This window comes from Ambystoma mexicanum, chromosome 10, assembly GCF_040938575.1.
Source record: "Ambystoma mexicanum isolate Mex_15411 chromosome 10, UKY_AmexF1_1, whole genome shotgun sequence".
Taxonomy (NCBI): Eukaryota; Metazoa; Chordata; class Amphibia; order Caudata; family Ambystomatidae; genus Ambystoma; species Ambystoma mexicanum.
In genome coordinates this window covers 1,146,110,479-1,146,132,714 of record NC_090932.1, presented here as the reverse complement: position 1 = coordinate 1,146,132,714, position 22,236 = coordinate 1,146,110,479, and the positions used below count along the sequence as shown (strand labels likewise).

The 22,236-nt window shown below is 46.7% G+C and overlaps 1 protein-coding gene across 1 annotated transcript in view; it reads right to left on the bottom strand.

The window, feature by feature from the left end:
• FAM178B (family with sequence similarity 178 member B) overlaps positions 1-22,236 on the bottom strand; it is a 1,611,694-nt gene that overhangs the window by 185,122 nt on the left and 1,404,336 nt on the right. The window contains exon 12 of the mRNA XM_069620260.1: positions 16,980-17,105. Coding sequence (XP_069476361.1) covers positions 16,980-17,105 — 126 coding nt within the window. The remainder of the gene's footprint in view (positions 1-16,979; positions 17,106-22,236) is intronic.

Sequence of the window (22,236 nt, the reverse complement as noted above, 5' to 3'; positions counted from 1 at the left end):
TTTAATACACACCGCTTTTGGTCCTTTCTTTGCTATCTAGAGCGGATGCAGTCTCCAACACTTCCACCAAGACACTCGAATATCTAATCAGACAAAGAGGCGCATTATTCTGCACAACTTCTCTTGCACCCTTAATGCACCACCTACACCATTCCTCGACTCGATACTTTCAGTACCAGAATTTAAGACTACGTGTCTATCTCAAACACACTCCCCTGAGTCGAGCCGTATCGCGCGACATCTACATTGCAATTAAAAGCAGCCACACGCTAAATGCATTTCAGTTGTAGACATTACCTCTGGATTACCTCTTTCACAACGTCAGCGGACGTTCGCAGAATCATCTCAGAACTTTCTGTTAAGCACGGAGACACTAACTACAATGGCAGCGTCCACTTCCGCATTGCTAACGTTACAGCAAATCAGGACTCTGAACTTTTCAGTATTCTGATTGGCTGAGAGACACACACACCCCTCACCTCCTCCAGCCCTCGTCTCCACTCATTACAGCGGCTCTGCACACGGCGAACGCACGTCTTTGGTCAGCAGGCCGACAACAGGGATCAGACTCCGTACACGGTGCAGAACAAACCCAGGTAACATTCAGTACAAATTAATACACAACCTCTCAGGAGGTTAGTGCTCTTCACGATGCATATTAAATAGAAGAGTATTACTCACTTTTAAACCCGGCCTCACAGAGACATACGAACTGCCAGGTGTCTAAATATACTTGGCATTTCTTTCTCGTGGCCTTTCCCGCTACAGAAACGAAGGCGAAGGACGGCTACATACTACTTGAGCCTCCGCCACCTTTGGTTCTTCAACACAGAGGAACGCATGGATTTACAAACGGATATCCACACTCAGGTATCGCTTTTACCTTTTTTATACCTGCAATAGGCACATTTGCCAGCAGATCCAGGCCACCTATTTATTCCTGCCCTCACCTGTATCTCTGCAACCCCCTTTTTTTATAGAGCACTATCTCTGGAGTGTGATCAGCACACTTCAGACAAGAGGGGTTGCCAGAGTTTCCTCCTCCCCCCTCTGTATAAGCATTGCAACCAGTCCTGCATCCTGCTACGCCCAGTCCGGAGAGCCTGCACGACCAAGAGTGTGTCCACAAGGTTTCTGTGGTGAGACATTTATTTTTAACGCCCACCACAGCTAACTAGAGATAGGAGTTTACATATAGTTTACTCTGTCTCTTATATCAGGTCCCCCCCTTTCTACTTTTTAGTATTCATCAAATTGGGAATTACTTCCCTCCAAGTTCTGATCTTTTCACCCTTATTTACTAATTTACCCTCAAAAGTCCAGTATGGAAACACCACTACACCAAGAGAATAATTGACCTATGTTTTTCTCTTGGTCTCTCCACTACAGGGGTCACCCAACCGCCCTGAAGAAGGTGGCTTCCACGTCCCTCTAATTTGGTCACAAGATGGACGCCATGGCCGCCGAAACATCATTTTCCAAGCAAGGGGGACTTATGTACCAACTTAATTTGGTCCAGTGAGACAATACTGCATATTGATTGTTACACTTTGTTGTGGAACCCCCACAATATACCCCCTGCGACGTTGGCACACAACCAGTTGGAATCATCTGGTACATAACCAGTTGGGATCATTTTGTCCCAGGCACATAACCAGTTGGAATTATCTGGTACATAACCAGTTGGGATCATTTTGTCCCAATATAACTTTCCAGAACAGACATCTAAACATTGGGAATCAACCCACCCAGATAGATAGCTCTAAGACCACTGGAAAGACACAGGAATTCGTTTCCACGCAAATATTCATAAAGAGTACAAGTTGTTGATTAGCATAGATATGTGCCAGATTACTTGCACATTCTAAACATTTTTTTGCTTTTTTCTTGTTATATGTTCAATTTTATAATTTCTCTCTACAACACTATGTTTAAGTTGTATTATTGTCTTATCGAAAACATTATGATCTGTTTTTGTTCATAATCAATGATAAAATGGTTTGCACAAATTTGTAAGTGCGTGTGTTCAATACAAGTCATTTATTTTTTCACAGCCCCTCGTGTGTATGTGGGTTTTCCTTCTGGACATTTTCTTTGGGTTAATCTTTCCAAGATATATTCTATTAGTAAAACCAGCTAAGGTTCCTTGACTTTAAAAATTGGTCACGCTTTATTCAATGACAAATAATCAAGATGAACCTTTCTCAGTAGCAGTACTACTTTCTTTGTATATGTTAATTTGGTGCCCGAGTCTGCTACTTCTCACCACGGGTACACCGGATATTTGGGTGCAATTTGTGAATCCTGAAGGTGGCAGCTTAGAGTGACTCACACATACCTCTTTGTATTCGCATGCAGGTGATGGAGGATATCCCTTGAAGCCGTGTCTACTTACCCCTGTGCGGAACCCGCGGAAAAGCCATGAAGAGGAGTACAATCGGGTTCAGACCCGTACCCGTGTTGTGATTGAGCAGACCTTTGGCCTGTTGAAGGCACGGTTCCGCTGCCTAAGCAGGTCTGGTGGAGCACTCCTTTATAGGCCTGAGAAGGTGGCTTCCACGTCCCTCTAATTTGGTCACAAGATGGATGCCATGGCCGCCGAAACATCATTTTCCAAGCAAGGGGGACTTATGTACCAACTTAATGTGGTCCAGTGAGACAATACTGCATATTGATTGTTACACTTTGTTGTGGAACTGGAACCCCCACCAATATACCCCCTGCAACGTTGGCACATAACCAGTTGGAATCATCTGGTACATAACCAGTTGGGATCATTTTGTCCCAGGCACATAACCAGTTGGAATTATCTGGTACATAACGAGTTGGGATCATTTTGTCCCAATATAACTTTCCAGAACAGACATCTAAACATTGGGAATCAACCCACCCAGATAGATAGTTCTAAGACCACTGGAAAGACACAGGAATTCGTTACCACGCAAATATTCATAAAGAGTACAAGTTGTTGATTAGCATAGATATGTGCCAGATTACTTGCACATTCTAAACATTTTTTTGCTTTTTTCTTGTTATATGTTCAATTTTATAATTTCTCTCTACAACACTATGTTTAAGTTGTATTATTGTCTTATCGAAAACATTATGATCTGTTTTTGTTCATAATCAATGATAAAATGGTTTGCACAAATTTGTAAGTGCGTGTGTTCAATACAAGTCATTTATTTTTTCACAGCCCCTCGTGTGTATGTGGGTTTTCCTTCTGGACATTTTCTTTGGGTTAATCTTTCCAAGATATATTCTATTAGTAAAACCAGCTAAGGTTCCTTGACTTTACAAATTGGTCACGCTTTATTCAATGACAAATAATCAAGATGAACCTTTCTCAGTAGCAGTACTAATTTCTTTGTATATGTTAATTTGGTGCACGAGTCTGCTACTTCTCACCACGGGTACACCGAATATTTGGGTGCAATTTGTGAATCCTGAAGGTGGCAGCTTAGAGTGACTCACACATACCTCTTTGTGTTCGCATGCAGGTGATGGAGGATATCCCTTGAAGCCGTGTCTACTTACCCCTTTGCGGAACCCGCGGAACAGCCATGAAGAGGAGTACAATCGGGTTCAGACCCGTACCCGTGTTGTGATTGAGCAGACCTTTGGCCTGTTGAAGGCACGGTTCTGCTGCCTAAGCAGGTCTGGTGGAGCACTCCTTTATAGGCCTGAGAAGGTGGCAGGGATCACCATGACCTGTGTCGTGCTGCACAACATGTGCATCCGGAGAAATTTACCACTGCCACCTGACATTGACATGCATGCACCGGGTGTGGATAATGAGGATGAAGACAGAGGAGAAGCAGCACCCCTGCCAGTACGTGATGCACAAGATGGCCGTGCTGTACGCCAATCACTGATTGACGAATACTTCTGAACCACAGGGACATTGATGGATATGTGTCAGTGCTACACTGAGCACTGGGTCCATGTGGACATGCACACAGGGTATGTGGGGAGTTGGGCACTGTGCACTGTCATGAATAAAATGGATTCACACGAAATGAACAATGTCCAGGCATGAAATTATTTTTTACACAACGGGTGTATTAATATAAACTACAGTGAAGTGCCACCCCCCTCACCCCCCAAAACACCAAAACTCCCCATACCCCCAATTAACTCCCCACACCCCCAATTAACTCCCCATACCCCCAAAGAACTCCCCATACCCCCAATGAACACCCCTTATACACCTATACACCACCGACACCATCTCCACCACTCCCATTGTTGTCCCACACTATTTCCGTGTTTTCTTGGTGTCTGGGGGCAGCATTTCTGACTGCCTCGCACTGAGCTTTGTCAAACATACAGGGCTGGGGGGTGCAGAGGAAGCGGGTGTGGTGGATGTGGTGATTGCCGTAGTGATTGGCACGGCTGGTGCGGGGTGTTGCTGCTGCATTCGCTGCAGTATTAAGGTCAGGACCTGCGTGATGGCCCCCAGACTGTCACGCATCATCACTGCAGAGGCATTTATGACGGCAGTGTTCCCTGCAATGGCCTGCGCTATCTCTCCCCTTGTGTCCTCTCCCTCCGCCACATATTGTCGAACAAGTTCTAGCATGGAGTCCTGTCTTGCCTCCACCCTTGATAGCCGTGCCTCCAGGTCTGTGGGAGCAGCAGATGTTGAGGGTGCTGCGATCGGGTGTGCATTCGCAAGGCTGGCCTCGGGGGTGGTGCTGAGGTCTGAACTGTGGAGAGCAGGATCTGCAATGGTGCTGGAGGGTGTGGCCTGAGTGTGGGGTTGTGGGGTGGATAGGGGGCTTTGGGTGTGTGGCCATTCCACATGGATTAGGCCTTGCTCGTCCACATACTCCTCTGCTCCAATTTCGATGTCGCTCAGTGGGGCTGTGACTGCTTCCTTGCCCACAGAACTTGTTTCTGTAGAGTGGTGCCACTGGCCTCCCCTTCCGCTGGTGTTGCCAGCTCTGTGTTTCCGGTCTCAGGCGTAGCTGTGGGGCCCTCATGCGCGGGCATGGCCTGGGCACTTGCCCTGGCTTTTGGTGTGTGCTGCGAGGCTGCCCCGGAGGTGGTTTTGCCTGTGGCAGTTGTTTTGGCCGGGACGTGGATGCCCTTGTGGCTGGTTCCTCACTGCCATCTTCTCTATCGGTGTCTGGGGGGGTAGAAGAGATGCAGGGTATCAGTGATGGTGTTACATGCAAGATGCTATGGAGATTTTCATGTATCATGCATTCATGTCTTACAGGTGTGTCAAATGAACAAGTTACTTCTTACCTTGTAACGTTCTTTCGATGGGATGTTCCTCCGACGTATTCCTTATCTTAGATATCTCTTTCCAGCTTCGCTGGCCTCGGAAAATTTTTCTCTAGAGGGCACTGCGCGTCGACATCCGCCGAGGCGATGTCCCTCGACAGCCGCTGTATCGACGTCGACGTCATCCTGCCTATAAAGGCCGCGCGCAGCGTCCGTTGCTCAGTTCCGTTTTGTAGCCCACAATTATTCTTTCTGGACTAGACTAATCACCCTGAAGGAGCGTAAGCTGCAACAACAAGGGAACTAGTACTGCGGGGATGGATGGGAGGGTCGATAAGGAATACGTCGGAGGAACATCCCATCGAAAGAACGTTACAAGGTAAGAAGTAACTTGTTCTTTGAAGGGATTGTGTCCTCCGACGTATTCCTTATCTTAGATAGGCTCCCATAGCAGTATTCTGTTATTGGAGCTGGGAGTACTGACTTCATGCTTCCTTTTATTGATGAATAGAGTGCAATACTGCCCTCCAAACCTAGTCTCTTGACTGGAGGAGGAATCCAAGTTGTAAAACCGTGTAAAGGTATGGACGGACGACCATGTGGCAGCCGCACATATGTCTTTAACCGGCACTCCTCTTTTGAGGGCCGATGAAGCTGCGATACTTCTGGTCGAATGAGCCCTAAGATTTTGAGGGGGCTCCTTTCCTGCCAGTTTATAACATTCCAAAATGGCTAGAATGATCCATCTGGAGCTTGTGACCTGCGTGGTCTACTAACAGCTGGTCTGCCTGTCTTATCCTAGCTAGCCTACTGATGTAAAAACTTAAAGCCCTTCTTGGGTCCAGCCTGTGTAACCTCTCTTCCTCTTTCCCCGGATGAGGAGGAGGGTACTGTGGGAGACTGTGCTCTGCCTGCTCAAAGCATCCTCTGTCAAGTTCTTCTCTCCGGCTAGGTGAACTGCCGATAGAGAGATTCCTTCTTGGATTGCCCAAACCCAGAGCTGCATCGCCTCTCTGCACAGAGGTAGTGATCCTACGCCTCCTCTTTTGTTGAGGTAATGCATGGCCACTGTGTTGTCCGTCATTATCAGGACATTCTTCTCTTGTACAGATGGCAGGAACGCCTTCAGCGCAAGTCTGATGGCCCTCAGCTCTAACAGGTTGATATGTAGTCTGGACTCCGATGGAGACCAACGACCGCTGATGGTCAAGTCGTTGGCGTGGGCTCCCCACCCCGTGAGTGAGGCATCCGTGACTACTGTTATCTCCGGCCAGGGTTGCCAAAACTGTTCTCCTTTCAGAATGTTCTCCTGACAGGCCCAGGTCTCGAGCCACCCTGTCGGGAACCTGAATAAGATCTGTCATTCTTCCTGAGAATTGTGACCACTGAGTTCTCAGTGCCCACTGGAGGGATCTCATTCTCAGACGAGCCTCTGGTACTAGGAAAATGCAGGATGCCATGAGGCCTAGCAACCTCAAAAAGTCGAAGGCTGGGAGACGTTGGGCATTTTGGAACTTGGTAACCATCTGTAGAATATCTTGAGCCCTCACCTCTGGTGGCGAGGCTTTTCCCAGGGAAGTGTCCAGGATCGCTCCGATGAACTGGAGTCTCTGCGATGGTATCATTTGTGACTTCTTTAAATTGAGGGAGAAGCCCAGTCTGTGAAGGGAGTGGCAAACGTGATTTAGCTGGATCTGAGCTTGTTCTGAAGATACAGCCCTGATCAACCAATCGTCCAGGTAGCGGTAGACGTGAATCCCTTCCCTCCTTAGACTTGCAGCCACTACCGACATTAACTTGGTGAAGACCCTCGGGGCAGAGGTAAGCCCAAATGGCAGCACTCGAAATTGATAATGAGAGTTGCCAATTGCGAACCTCAGGTATTTCCTGTGTTTGAGATGGATAGGCACATGGAAATAAGCGTCCTGAAGGTCCAGAGATACCAACCAGTCCTGGAACTGAAGGGCCTGAAGGATCTGAGAAAGAGTTACCATCTTGAATTTTTCTTTCCTGAGGAATTTGTTCAATTCTCGCAAGTCCAAGATGGGTCTCAGTCCTCCGTCTTTCTTTGGAATGAGAAAGTAAGGGGAGTACCGGCCCTTGTTCCTCTGTGCTACAGGTACCGGTTCTATGGCACCTTTCTCTAGCAGGTCTAAAATTTCCTGCAAGAGGAGCGGATTTGGAGCTTTTTGAGAGCTGATCCCTGGTGGATGACTCTGAGGTATGCGTAGGAGAGGCAGGCAGTAACCTTGAGCAACTGTCTCCAATGCCCAATCATCTGACGTGATAGCCTGCCATTCCGCCAGATGTTGAGTTAACCTGCCTCCTACAGGTGTCTTGTGAGGGAAGTCCTCAGAGTGGTTTTGGGGCGGCTGATGCAGATGCCGATGGTAAAGAGGCACCTGCTGTTGCTGCGGCTTTTGAATATCTACCCCGTCCACCTCGGGTAGTTCTTCTTTGTCCCCTTTGAGCTGGTCGTCCTCTACCTCTTCCGAATGCGGAGTAGAAGCAAAAGGACTTGCCTCTCGCAGAGGTTCCTGTGGGACGAAAAGGTGTCTGACGGATTGCAGCGCCTAGGGATTTTGCTGCTGCCTTTGATGTTTGCAGTTTTTCTAAACTGTCATCCGCCTTTTTTCCAAACAAAGGAGAGCCATCGAATGGCATGTTCAAGAGCCTGGCTTGCATATCTGGGGCAAAACCAGACTTTCTAAACCAAGCGAATCTCCTGGTTGTTGTACTTGCCGCCATTGCTCTGCTGATACTGTCAGCCGAATCAATGTCCGTCTGGAGGGATTCGCACATAGCGTCTTTACCATCCTGTATGATATTTAGGAACGCCTCCCTTTCTTCTCCCTCCGGGATGCAGTCAGCCGCTGTAGAAGCACACTCCCAAAGTGTATGGCTGAATCTAGCAAGGGTGCAAGTAGCATTAACAGATTTTAACGCCATGCTACATGCCGAAAAAACTTTCTTTGCCATAGCATCATATTTCTTATCGTCCCTGTCCTGTGGGACGGTAGGGTAAGCAGTTTTGATGTCAGTAGAAGATTCTGCCTGTACCACCAGACTTTCTGTGGATGGGTGTTTTGACAAAAACTCTGGGTCTGCAGAAGATACCCTGTATTTAGTAGACAGTTTTTTATTTACTGCCGGGACGACATCTGGGGTTTCCCAGTTCGTCATGATTTTCCTTTGAAGAGCTTTATGAAAAGGCACTACAGGATCCTCCTGTGGACCTTTATCAAGAATATCCGTGAGGTCATCTTGTTGGAAAGCCTGTGAAGGTGTTGACCACCCCATAAATTCTGTGATCCTGGCCATTAAGGCTCTATAGGGAATTTCAGCATGCTCCCCCGGGTCTGGCCTAGCGAACTCCACCTCAGGGGAAGGGTCTAACCCACTTGCCTCATGTAAGGAATCATGGAGATCCTTTAACCTGCGTTCTTCTGAGGATAACTCCTCTTGAACTGGGGTTGCAGGTCCCTGCAACTCAAATGTCTCTTCTTGGTCAGATAGTTCTCCCTCTTCCATAATTGAGGACATAGTTCTCAATTGTTCTGAACTCACAAAGGGTGTGAAACCCATCTCCAAGGCAGAGGGTGCCATACTTGTTGTAATCGGCCTCGAAAACGTCGATGTCGTCGACGCCGACGTCGAAGGCTTCGAGCGTGGCGTCGAAAACAAAGGCAGAGGCCTCGAGGTCCTCCATAGAATTGGGATTCTGCTCGAGGAAAACGACAATCTCGATGCCATCGTCATCGAAGACCTGGGGATAGCCACTGGGTGCACCGCAACCGTGACTTTCCTTGGCGTCGACGCCGGTGTCGAAGATGGCGTCGAGTCGACAGACCCGTGTGTCGAAGGTCCCTTCGACAACGGTATCGAAGACACCGATCTCGGCGTCGACGGAACCTTCGTCGACGGCGTTGACGGAACCTTCGAAGAAGGTTTTGAGGTCATAGCTTTACTCGAGGGTTCGTGACGCGCTCGAGAAGCTTCCTTCGCCGGGTACTGCGACTCGCGGCGTTTTTGACCTTCGGGTCTTTCGACCAGAGCATCGCTCTCGGCAGTCTTCGAGGGGGTCGAGGCCGCTTTCTCGAAGACGCTCATCATATTTTTGCGGAATTCCTCCCATTCAGCCCGGGAACTATGTTTCATGGGCCAAGGGATTTTCTTAGGAGAAACAGAGGAAGAGGAGGACGGAGAAGGGGATCTTCGACGTCTCCTCTTCGAGTGCTTCGATCTCGAGGAGTGATGGGACCCACTCCGAGACCTGGAGCGCGAATGGTGACGAGGAGACGAATGTCTCGACTTCGTCGAGGAAGAAGAAGCTTTTGAAGTCTTACCTTTTTCCAGCTTCCCCCTACGCTCCTTCAGGGCCTTAGCTGTCATGGACATACAGTCCTCGCACTCCGAACAATGGTGTTCAGCTCCCAAACACCACAGACAAATTCTGTGAGGGTCAGTCAGCGACATCTTTTTCCCACAGTCTCTGCATTTTTTGAAGCCGGACCGAGGGGACGAAGAAGCCATTGAGTATGGATCGAATATCTCGAGGAAATAGGATAAATTCTCTACGAAACTGAGCAACGATATTCCGAGGCACTGAGTAAGCACGGAAAAACGGAACTGAGCAACGGACGCTGCGCGCGGCCTTTATAGGCAGGATGACGTCGACGTCGATACGGCGGCTGTCGAGGGACATCGACTCGGCGGACGTCGACGCGCAGCGCCCTCTAGAGAAAAATTTTCCGAGGCCAGCAAAGCTGGAAAGAGATATCTAAGATAAGGAATACGTCGGAGGACACAATCCCTTCGAAAGGGTAGTTTGAAGGGGGGCATTTTGGCATTTGCCGTGGTGTCTCAATTCAGGAATGCTGCATGGCAGGTGACATGCCGTTGTATTGGGGTTTGTGTGATGTATGACATGGGAATGGTCCCTGTGTGTTGGCTGTCTGTTGGTAATGGGATTGGCACTCAGCATGCATTTCAGTGTGGCAGGGTTTGGGCCTCCATCTGGACATGGATATGTTTATGTGTGTGTGTTGGGACATGCATTGCCTTGCCTAGGCTGTATTCCAGATCACTTGTGCTATGTCATGGTTTCACCTACTGGGGTCTGCAGGGTCACTCACCTCCATCTCCAGATGTTGCGGCACCCGTCTCCATCTCACCAAAGACCTCGATGGACTCCATCTGGATGAAAGTACTACAGGTCTCCTCCCAGCACATTAGTTTTGTTGGGGAGTGCGCACCCCCGCCTGTGGCCATGGCCTCCCTCCGATTGCTGGCCAGGATGTTGAGGACCCTAAGGTGGAGGTCATCCCACCTTTTCTTGCAGTCTTTGACTGTCCGTGGGGTGGTGCCGATTGCAGATACCTTGCGGGCTACCTCTTCCCATATCTCCTTCTTTCTCTGCTGCGCCTCCCTCTTGAGGTTATGGGTGTTTATGTCATCAGCATGGGCAGCAAGGGTGTCCGACAACATGTTGAGTTCCTCATCAGAAAAACGCTTCTTGCGCAGGCGGTGGTTGGATTTACTGGTTGCCTTAGACATGTTGATTTGGAAGGCCCTGGTCTCTCCTGTGCAACACTGGTGGTTTGGGAGGATTGCAATGGATTGTGTTTTTAAAGATGGGCACCGGCGCATTTCCTGTTCCGACGCGATAACGTTACTTCCGGGTCCGGTATTACCAGCCCAGTATTAGCATGATGTTATTACTGGGTCGGTATTAAGGGGTGCCTCCTAAGCGGAGGCGGTATCGGCAGGTCCCGTGATGGCGCTATCGGGGGTTGGAGGGACTTTACCGGCATGGCGGTATGGCCATTACCGGCATGAGGGTTCGCGCGTGCTCGCGCCCTCGTAAACAGCCGCTATTAACGGCGTCATACGAGCATGGAACCGCTAGTTCCTCCATGTCGGTAATGAGCCCGTTATTTGCGCACTTCTCGTAATGAGACCCATACACTTACTCGCACAACAGTACACAACGACTACCGGCCGCAAACACCCCAGGCCCAGCCAACCGGCCCACCAGGCTGAGGCCACCAACAGCATATCACTGCTCTCTTGCACTTTTCCAGCTTCCTCCCACTAACCCCCATTCCCTTCCTCTTTCAGAGCCGACAGAGCGCCAGGGGACCACTCCGGTGGTGATAGTGCGCGGTAAAAATGTCCTTTAACATTAACATTAACATATCGCAGTATCACTCGCGCTTTTTGCAGCTTGAGTACTTTCCTCAAAATTATGTCATGTGTCTCTGTAATTTTGGCTTATACAAGGATGTCATCCTGAAAGTAAGACACATTGCTTATGTTGTGTAACAAGGAGTCCATCATTCTCTGAAATGCTGAAGCTGCAGAGGACAAACCGAATGGCATCTTGAGGAATTGGAAGGTGTCGAACAGAGTGATGAATGCCGTCAATGGTCTCAACTCTTTGTGCAAACTGTTCTGATGGTATAAATCCCTCATGTCTAGTTTGGTAAAATACTCAGCCTCCTTCATTATCAGGGTAAGCTCATGTATAGTGGCAAGGGGATAACTGTCCGTTATCACCTCTAACTTCAAGATGCGTAGTTCAATGCATACTCTCAAGTCATTTGTGTGTGTTTTTTTTTATCAGCACCACTGGGCTCAACCATTCCAACGATTCCACAGTCTCTATTGTGCTGTTTTTCACCATCCTTTGTAGTTGAGCCTGTAATACATTTCTTGCAGTCATTGTCGCAGGTCTCACTTTATGCTTTAATGGGGCCACATTTGGTCTCAGTCTAATCTTTTGACGTAATTATTGATCTTCCTCGGTTCTTTTGAAAATAGCCTTGGAAACTCACTTCTCGACACCGACCCACCTCCTGTTCTGATTGAGAGTACCTGGTCTTCTGGGCTGGGATCCAGCCTGATGTCCAACTTGGCCTGGTAATTCCACCCCAACACTGCTGCACCCTCCTCTGAGAAATACACTCTCGTTTCAGTCCTCCTGCCTTTAAACTCGACAGTACCATTGATGTAGCTCAGCAGGTGGATTGAGGTGCCTCCGAACACTGAGAGCCCGTGCTTTGTCTTTTTGACCTCCACAGTGATTCTTAGCACCATGTCTTTGTAGGTGCGGATAGGCTGTATTGTTAAGTCTGACCCTGAATCAGCCATCACCCTGGTCTCGTTTCCATCCACCTTGATTAGGCAATGTGGTTTCTCTCTCCTCGCTGTGGAGCTGTTCACCATAATGATTTTCGGTCTGTCTTCTTTGGATGACTCGTTAACTCCAGCTTTCCCGACTACTTCGACGGACGCCACATTATTCCCATGCCACCTGCAGGCAATTGAAATGTGACCAAACCTTCTACAATTTGAGCATTCTTTGCTTCGGGTGGGGCACTACTTGCTGTTCGCCAAATGGCGTGTTGGTGCACCTATGGCACTTTAACAGTTCTCTTTTTCCACCTCTGTCTACTCTTCCGTCGTTTCAGGGGCACTTCTTGCCGCCCTGTAACTGTATGGCATGCACTTCCGCTGTTGCTAGCTCCCTGCCAATTCTTTGTGTCTGCACAAGGTTTCCTCAACAGCTCTGGCGATCTGCACCACCTTGTGTAATACTAGTCTTTCTCCAATATAAACTTATTTTGAACTTTTCTGTTGTTGTGCACTGTAAGCATGTCGCAACTCATGTTCTCATGTGTTCTCTCCAAACTCACACAGTGCCGCCATTTCCCTCATTCTGGTGACGTAGTCGTCCACTGATTCAGAGTTCTCTGGCTTCCTGCAGTAAAATGTTATCCTGTGCAGGCCTGTGTTTTCTGTATTTGAGAACCGCTTGACTAATCTCCTGATGGCCTCTTTATACACATTGTTGCCATCATCTTCAACCATTTCAGGCTTCAGGTCTGCGAAAATCCACCCCCATGGCATTGAAAATATGGCCTTCTTCCTTGCCAGGGCATAGACCGCCCCACGCAGCGCATCCAAATACATGACGAATAAAGGTTACCACTCAGGCCACTGTATGGCAGGCCTACCTTGGGACTACAGAAAGGATGTCCTTGATTTCACCAAATCAACTTCACCTGAAGGAAAAATCTTCGATTTTTTTCTTCAAATTTTTTTTATTATGTGTAGGAGACCCCCCACCACTTCCGCCTACCTTATCCTATCCCTTACCCCATCTATGTTTTAAAATTGACCTACTTAACTAACCAATTCAAAGATTATTTTTTTTAAAGATTTCTGAGTAGGTCAAATTGGATTCAGTGAAATCTAAGTGTCCCCTGCAGAAATGCTAGGGGCCGAATCACTCCTTGCATCGTGAATATGCAATTCCGTTTCCTACTCGTTGCCAATTATGTTGTGGCCCACCATAAAGGTCAACACAGGTTTGTTGGTAATTGTTTAATCTTAAAACCTCAAAACACCTTATGATCTAGAGACAGTTTATTCGAATTTCTTTTATTGGATATTTGTAAGGCCCCTGCACAACAAATGGTGTTTCAAGAGGCCACAAAACAACAAAAATGGTGGGTTAACAAGAGAGCAAGATACAATAACTTCACCGTCTTTATTTTCTATGCAAAGTCTGAATCTCCTGACGACTGTAATGCAGGAGCTGGCCTTTAAGTACCTCTCTCCCAGAAGGAGAGCCAGCAGCATCTGTTTGCTTGCCTCTCTGCGCTCTCTGTCACTTTGCTCCCTCCCGCACTTCCACTGTGTAGTTGCAGCAGAGGCTTCCTCTCTCGAGACTATGGGCCTCATTACGAGTATGGAGGTAGCCATGCCGCTTTTAGCAAAAGGGAACTTACCGGGCCATTCCGACCTTGGAGGGCCCGGTAAATCCCTTTCGCGGGACCCAGACCCGGTACATCCCCATTCCTATTTGAGCCCCCATAGGGCTCAATGGGAATGGGGAGGATGTTAACAACGGGCCCGTTAATGGCCCGTTGTTAGCATCCAGATCTGCTAGCGGTAATGAGGCCCTATATGTCTTTACACTATGGTAACAAAGTCAGTGAACCATTGTTAAAAGTATGCAAGACCCAGTCGGTGCAAGCACAGCTATATGATGCAGAACTGTGAGCATGATTCTCTCCTAGTGAAAGAAGCTGCAGGAATACCGCCTTCAGCCCCTCGCTGATAATACAGTTACAGCTAGGCTGGACACCTCTAGCACTTCAGATGAGTTTTAAACGTCAAATATATGGGGTTAAACTGCGGCTGCAATTAAAGGATATTAAGACAAGTTGTAGGAGCATTATTTAGAGCTAACTGGACATCCATATGAACGGAGCCCATTTCTACAGTTCAATTTCGGCATTTTTTACATATTAACACTTCCCCCCGCAAGTGGAAAGCAGAGCGAACAGCGACATGTCTATCATGTAACCTAGCTAACGAGATATGTACACGCTTTTTAGATTGGACTATTAGGTGTTGCACCTATAAACCTAAACTATTGCATTCGAGTACAGATAATGGAGGATGAGGAGGGACACACAGCTTGCAGGTGTTGTTTGGTTATTTGCCCACCGATTGATTGTCCATGCCCATGCTAATCCGTATGGCCACATTCCCACCCAGTTCCTGGCCCTCCACAGCCAAAACACCTCCTGATGGGAACTCTTTGGGCCTCATTACAAGTATGGCAGTGCGGGATAAAATAGGCGCTAACCAAATTACTGCCACTTTTCCTATACTGCCACACTACAAGTATGGCCCTAGAGTGGGGTAATTACCCCTAACATGATGCTGGAGGTATATCCTCCCGCTTTATTCTGAAAATCGGTGCAGCAGTAATTCCGCAGGCGGTAATCCCGCAAAAAATTCCCCATAGAATCCAATGGACTCAATATGGGGATTAACTCTGACACCGTCAATTGTAATCCGGCGGTAATTCCGCCGGACCAAGTGGCGGCAACAGTAATTACATTGGGTGGTATTCTGTCAGATTTACCACAAGAATACTGCCCAACTCGTAATGAGGCCCTCTGAGCTCACTTTAATCAATCCTTAACATCAAACTTTGCACTGAAAGTGCCTGCCTGTGTATCTTCAAAGCATTCTTGTGAGAGTTAATGACTTCATGGGAGTTGCAAACCCAGTACTGGTGTAATATAAATCTCTTAACCAGGCTGCCTTCAGCCACGTGGTTTATAAACACTCTGCATGTCCTTCACTGAAGTCCTGTTAAAAACAAGCATTGGCAGAGCCAACAGTTTTGGCTTGCGTATAAGTATTAGGCATTTGCAGGCACTGCTATTAGATGTCCGGTTGCTCGCACCATTTTGCACCTTCTACCATAAATGGTCAGTTAATACCACTACGGCTGTGCCTGACAAGTGCCTTTCTCATGCCTACACTCAAGCCCACACTGTTTGCTTTGAAAATGCTTGTTATCCTATTCTTGTTTTAAGCTTACAATTTGATCCGAAAAAAATGAACTAAAGACATCTATAAAGAACATTGGAAATCGGAACGTTTCTTTTGCCTTACAATTCAGCAAACACACCAGTACAAATCTGGTGGTGTTCACAGTTTCTAAGTAGATGGTGAGTCCAGGCCATGGGAGGGCCTGCCTAAAAAAAAGAAATAGCTGCCAGATGCAGCCTGTCCATATGTGTCTGCACTTTGCACTTTTAAGTTGTATTTCTGTTTACATATCCTGCGACTTTGAATGTGTAATGCAGACTATTTTCTGAACTAAAGTTAGTATATATTCTCAGCAGAAATCAAACCAGTAAAAGATAATGGAGCATGGACAGCTTTTACAAATAATACACCTTGCTTCAACAAGTCACCGAGTTCTATATTGTGCCTTACAAATGCACAATACATTCTTAGTAATAATGATGGCCGGGTTGATGGCTAAGCATACTGGAATTGCATACATTTTAGTACATTGTATCTGGTTATGTATCATTAAATGTCATTTTAGGTTTTTATTGTTCTTAGTATATTAATGAATTGTATATTTATTTTATATTCATGTGCACGTTTTAGGAACCATTTTTCTGAAATGAACATGAATCAGTCGTGTTTGTTGTGGCTGAGCGAGAGAAAGCAAAAGCACGCCTTACCTCTGTGCTCCCACTCCGAACTCAAGCACCAACGCTCCTTCCCTCTCTGCTCCTACTCCGCACTCACTGTTACCACCTCATGCATCTCCTCTTGTAGCGCAGCAAGGCCAGCTGTTCTTCTGCCTTGCCCCAGTACAGGCAGATTACGGCTGATTATGAGATAAGTGGTATAGCAAGAAGTGGAATCTGTTTGAGGAAAGCAGGATGGGCTCACCAGAAGCCCAGGCTTGGTCTCAGCCTGCGGCAGGAGCAGAGCAACTATGAATTTCACAGGGTTGCAAGAAGGGACAACATGATCTGTACACTGGCTACTCCTGGCAACTTTGCCATCAATTACCCTGCTTCCAAATGACTGTCCACCCGTTCCTTGCTGTTCCCAAAGGAAAAAGTTCATGTAATAATGATCATCCGCAAGGTGAGAGTCACAGTTGTCACACATATCCGCTAAGCATCTTAAGAGAAGAGTGCAGTGTTGTAGATATGAACCCTGGACACACCTAAATGACATGTTTGACTACTGCAACACAAACGTGCCTTGCAGAAGCACAATGGCCTCATATTTGCATTCACGGCAATTTCCCTTTCCACATCTGGCCCTATGTTTGTGCCGCCAACATTTCACCTGTGGTTACGCCCCTTCCTGAGAAGTCAAACCCATACGTACACATCATCCTTACAAACCTCTCGATCTAGGTCGGTCTGCTGCTCTGCTGCGGATTGCGGCTCCTCTGCTTTCTTTACCTGCTCCAGGTGGTACTTCAGTGCGGAGGGCTTCATGAAGCCAAGCAATCGGCACAGCATTGGCAGCTGAAAAGGAAAGGAAAAGGGGCTAAAACTTGAGTTGGGGAAGAGGAGAGGAAAGTTAAAGGCCAGAACAAGAACAGATAACTGGCGTAGCATTAGAGAGGAGTGAGCTGGAAAAGAGAACCAGAGAAGTGAACTAGGCGAAACTATTGGAAAGACTGAGAAAAGAGTAAGGCAAATGTGAAGAAACCTAGAGGGACATATTACAGAATAGAGAACTTGGAGGAAATAATATGAGCGAATAACACTGGAGCAAGATAGAGGCGAGAACAACTGGAGAAATCCAGCAGAAGGCAAATAAATGAAGAGAACCAACCATGCAAACTGTGGGTGACACTTCTTCTGAAGAATTCCTTGTTTTCTCCACAACTTTTAAAATAGCCTAAGTGGCGGGCTGAGACATCAAAACCTTTGTTCTGCGCTCACTGCACAGAGGGCGACATCACAATAAAATAACAGTTTTATGGGGACAAGGGAAATTGCAAGGAAAGGTCTACTAACCACCTAACTGTGGTGTAACCATTGCTGCGGATGAAAAGCACGGAAATTCCAAAACATCGCACTGTACATTTCAGTATTTTCATTTGGGGGGATGGCAAGGGAAGTCGCAAGCAACTGATTGGAGATTTTAAGTGAAGGGAGTTGGCATGAGGGTGAGGAGCCTGATGGGAGCTTTCAACAGACATCTTTGTATTTCTCAGGGTGGCTTGGAGGAGGGAGCAGTGCCCTAGGGAATCAATGGTACATTCGCCTTAGCTGAACCTGAACATATTGAGGAAGCTGCGAGGAGGCGGGTGTGTGAAAACAATCTGTACATTAAATAAGGTATGCTGCAGAAGGAAACAGGTTTTGACTGCAACAATAGTCCTTCAGCTAGGGTGCCCTCACCAGGGTCATACGTTGTTGAATAATTATCGTGCATCACGCCAGACCATGGAAAGTTTTTTTTTACTAATTTCAAAATATCAAAACAGCAAAATACATTTGTTTTCTTGTTTTATTAATAAAACATTTTTTAAAAGGTTTTCTGCATCAAGAACCTTGGAGAGGTTGCACATTTAGACTTTTTCAAAAGCCAGTATGCCTAGGCTACTCTCGCACTACTTTGTGCCCCGGGAGTTATCTTCCGTTTTATTTTGCAGTGTATAGAAATGAGAGGACATAGGGGTCACTTCTGAAGCTGGAAAGGACATCCTAACTGCAGAAGTATGGTATCAAGTAAGTAACACTTTGCTCTCTTACGAGGAATCCTTCCCTCATTCATAAGCTCGTGAGTGATCTAGCATAGTAACCTCATCCAGTTGGAGAACTTTGGCCAGTCTAGTAGGCCATTGCTGGAGTGCATGTTGTGTTGTTACTAATATGGCTGCACGTTGAAGATGTGAACAGAACAAGTGTGGAGATGTTGGGTTAGGGAAATGGGCTGAATGTTAATCATCTGGTTGAAGTGCACATGTGAAACTACCATTAGCAAAAAACACTGGACATATTCTGAGCACAGTCAGTGAAAGGCCCATCAGCGGACAATACCTGAATGTAGCTAAGTCCCCTAGTAGATATAATGGCTATATGAACATCACCTTCCAAGATAAAAAAAAACAAGAAACGCAACTCACAGTTATGTATTGGCTCAAACGGGTTTGGGGGTTAATACATGAAACTTCTAAGACTGAGGGAGATGCCTTTTCAGCTCTTTCAAAAAACATGAATGCTATTTTATGATAACTGAACGCTTATAGCACAAAGTGACACCATCGATGGGTGTGGGGGATGGCCTCCTGGCACTTTGTAAACTGTTACTCCACAAAACATATCCTCTATGTTACATGAAGGGGTACACTAAGGTTTCTATTTCCTAAAATGACCTCCAGTGATTTGTAGATTTTCTTGGAAGCATGGAAAGTGAAAGAAAGGCCTCCCATTTTGCCTTTTATGAACCTGGGAATATTCAGGAGCTTAACATTGTTGGCGTGTACTGAGTGTGTACGATGGCAGTGTATACGCTTTCTAAAACATTTAGGGCCTTGTTGATGGAAAAAGCAATGCGCTATGGCATAGAGTTTTAATCTGTATATGAGCATGACTAGGCAGCTGGTGCAGGGAAAGCAAGCCCGGGGTTATATGCTTACATTTTCTTCATTTCAACCGTGCCTGTGATGCTGCATTTTGCTCTCTTTACAAGCAAGATATCAGGTAAGCACTGTTTGCATAATCAATATGTGACATGGAATATCCGGGAGAATGTATTTGATCATTTAAAGTGGTAGCAGTGTTTCTTCACGATGGAAGTGACTTGGGGAGACAACGAGAGTTCGTAGTCCATGAGGACACCACGATTTTAATTAGAAGTCCATAAGGCCACCCAGATTTTAATTACATTCACTGGGGTGAGGCACGCTCCATGAGCGGCACATCTTATCAGACCACGCCTGCCAGGTTAGTTTAGGTCTAGGTCCTCTCTGCTATACCCCAAAAGCTAAAAGCAGCTAGGGATCATGCATAAAGGCGTGGGGGAAATCCCTCTGGAGAAGGGCTGTCCCAATTCCTGGGCTGCAAAAAATAAAACAAAAAGGTAAACAAATCAGTTATCAGACATCAACGATGAAAGTCACAACCCTTCCTGCCCTCACTACCACCTCTCCTTTCAAATACCTCTTGGAATGTTCCCAGTGCTGTGAATCTAAGAGGAGGGGCTGGTCATGAGCCCCACATGACATATGCATGGAATGTGGATGAGTAAAGAAAAATGGTACATGGTTGGCAACGTGATTTTGAGGGGTTCTGGCAGTTCCACAGGCTGCAGTTCGAGGACGAAACTGGTGCCAGTCCAAGAAAGAAAAGGGGACGAGGTGGAATTAAAAACAGGTGACTAGTTTCACAGGGAAATGAGTCTCGGGTGACAATGAGGTGAGATGCACAGTTCTAGAGTGATCTAGAGCAAACATAGAATGGGGCGAGGGTTGGTGGATCAGCAAAACGTTAATCCAGCATCAATCTGATAAGGCAGGCTAGGGTCAAAACCAAGCAACTATGAAACAGGAATTACACATTCACAAGGTACAGCTGTGTTGAGTAATTTCGGACTACCACTACGGAACAGCGAAAGAATTGTACACTTCCAACGTAATTCAGAGGATGCTGGGGGATTGTAGTGTGGAAACACCAGTTTGAAGCCTTTCATTCCCATTAGGCCAATAAAGTCCAGTGAGGGCCATATACAGTGCATCAAGCAAGTAGGCCGTGACAGTACCCCCTGCAAAAGGAAGCATCGGGCTAGGTTTCTGGGAAAGGCACAAATGAAACTGAGCAAGTAATCAAGGTTCCCAGGTCCATAGCCTTTCCAGGTCACTAACTATTGTAATTGACCCTTATGGAATCGAGAGTAAAATTTCACATGGATTTTAAATTACATGTAACCTTGCTTGTACAAAGACTTGCTTCAGTGTGCTTCCCAAAAAAGTACCCCAATGGTAGGACTTTAGGAGAGAAGTATGGAACACTTGAAAAATACCAACATGAGGCAGGCACAAGGCATGGGCAGCTGAACTGACCAATGGGCATGAACCAACGAATCTTGATAGGAGGTTACAATGACCTGGTCTCTGGGTTTATAGATCAGGCCCAGTAGAGGATGCTTGCCAACGTTTTCGCCTCTTTATCATATTACAAAAATATGTAACCCAGAGGAGCATGAACATCTATTTCATTTTTATTGATTTAAAGGCATCCTTCGACGGGGTCTCTATGCCCAAACTTTGGGAACATTTAATAGAGGTAAACATCCCGCCAGCAGTTCTCAATACCATTCTATGCCTACACAAAGAAAATAGGGCTGGTGTCAGATAGAACTTGGAGGACGATACTACGAAGGCCATAAATATTAACAAGAGGGTCAGACAAGGGTGAATCTTGGCTCCAGCCCTTTTCTGTATTTTAACTAATAAGATTGTCACTAATCTGTGTGCAGTGTAAACAGATGCACCCAAACTGGGACGAGAGAAAATAGCAGTCTTGCTCTACGCAGATGATGCGGTCCTGTATCGCTGTCACCTATGGGCCTAAAGAAACATCTAAATATCTTTCAGGAGAGTTGTAAGGAGGTTGGATTGGAGATGGATCCAGGGAAAATAACTCCTCATGGAGAAAAACAACAGGCCCACAATTATGTATACAGATTGAGGGTAATGCCATTGAATAAGCAGATCATTTTAGTTATCTTGGCATTAACTTTCAAAGTAATTGCAAGTGGTCTATGCACATTGAAAATGCTGGCTTGAAACTCCAACGCGGTTGTAATGCAAAGGTACGTTTTCACACGAGCTGTGGGGGTGGTGCTTTTTCACCTGCGTTAGATGTTTATAATCACCAATCCAGATCCGCAGCTCAATATGGCACAGAGATATGGGGCTACCAACAACACTTAAATCTGGCAACCATAGAACAAACATTTTTAAAAAGGAGGCTGCATTTACCATCCAATACACCAAAGTGCATGTTACTAACTGAATTAGGGCAGGGGTATATAATGCAGGATGTGTCTCTCAAACCCATTTTATACTGGACCCATCTGTCGACCTCGCCTCACTCATCAAAAATACAGGGAGGCACTAAGGAGTTTGTTAGAACAAGAGGGGGGACATCCATCTCCTGTTGTACACACATAAAGTCAGCATTGTTTTCTTTAGTTATGTCTGGGCCAATACCAATCTTACTGACCCAAATACAAAAATGATTGTCAAAGGACCTATGATGAACGGCGGTAAGGGTTAACGGTCACCGTCAATAGCAACGGTGACCGTTAACCCTTACCCCCGTACTACGAGGTCCCTTAGCGGGTTGGTGCTCTAACGCCTGCTTTTTGCAGGCGTTAAAAACCAACCCGCTAAGGGACCTCGGAGCTAATTACGGCACCGCAAAATTGTGGCACCGTAATTAGCGCCTTCCCCATTCCCATAGAGCCCTATGGGGCAGAAATGGGAATGGGGAGGGGCAATGGCGGAAGGGGGATTTACCGCCCCACCGACCTTGGGATGGGGCGGTAAATCCCCTTACCGCCAAGGCGGTGCCGGTAATTTACCGGCATGGTCCAGGGTGCTAATAGCACCCTGGATCACCGCCTTCCGTGTAATGAGGC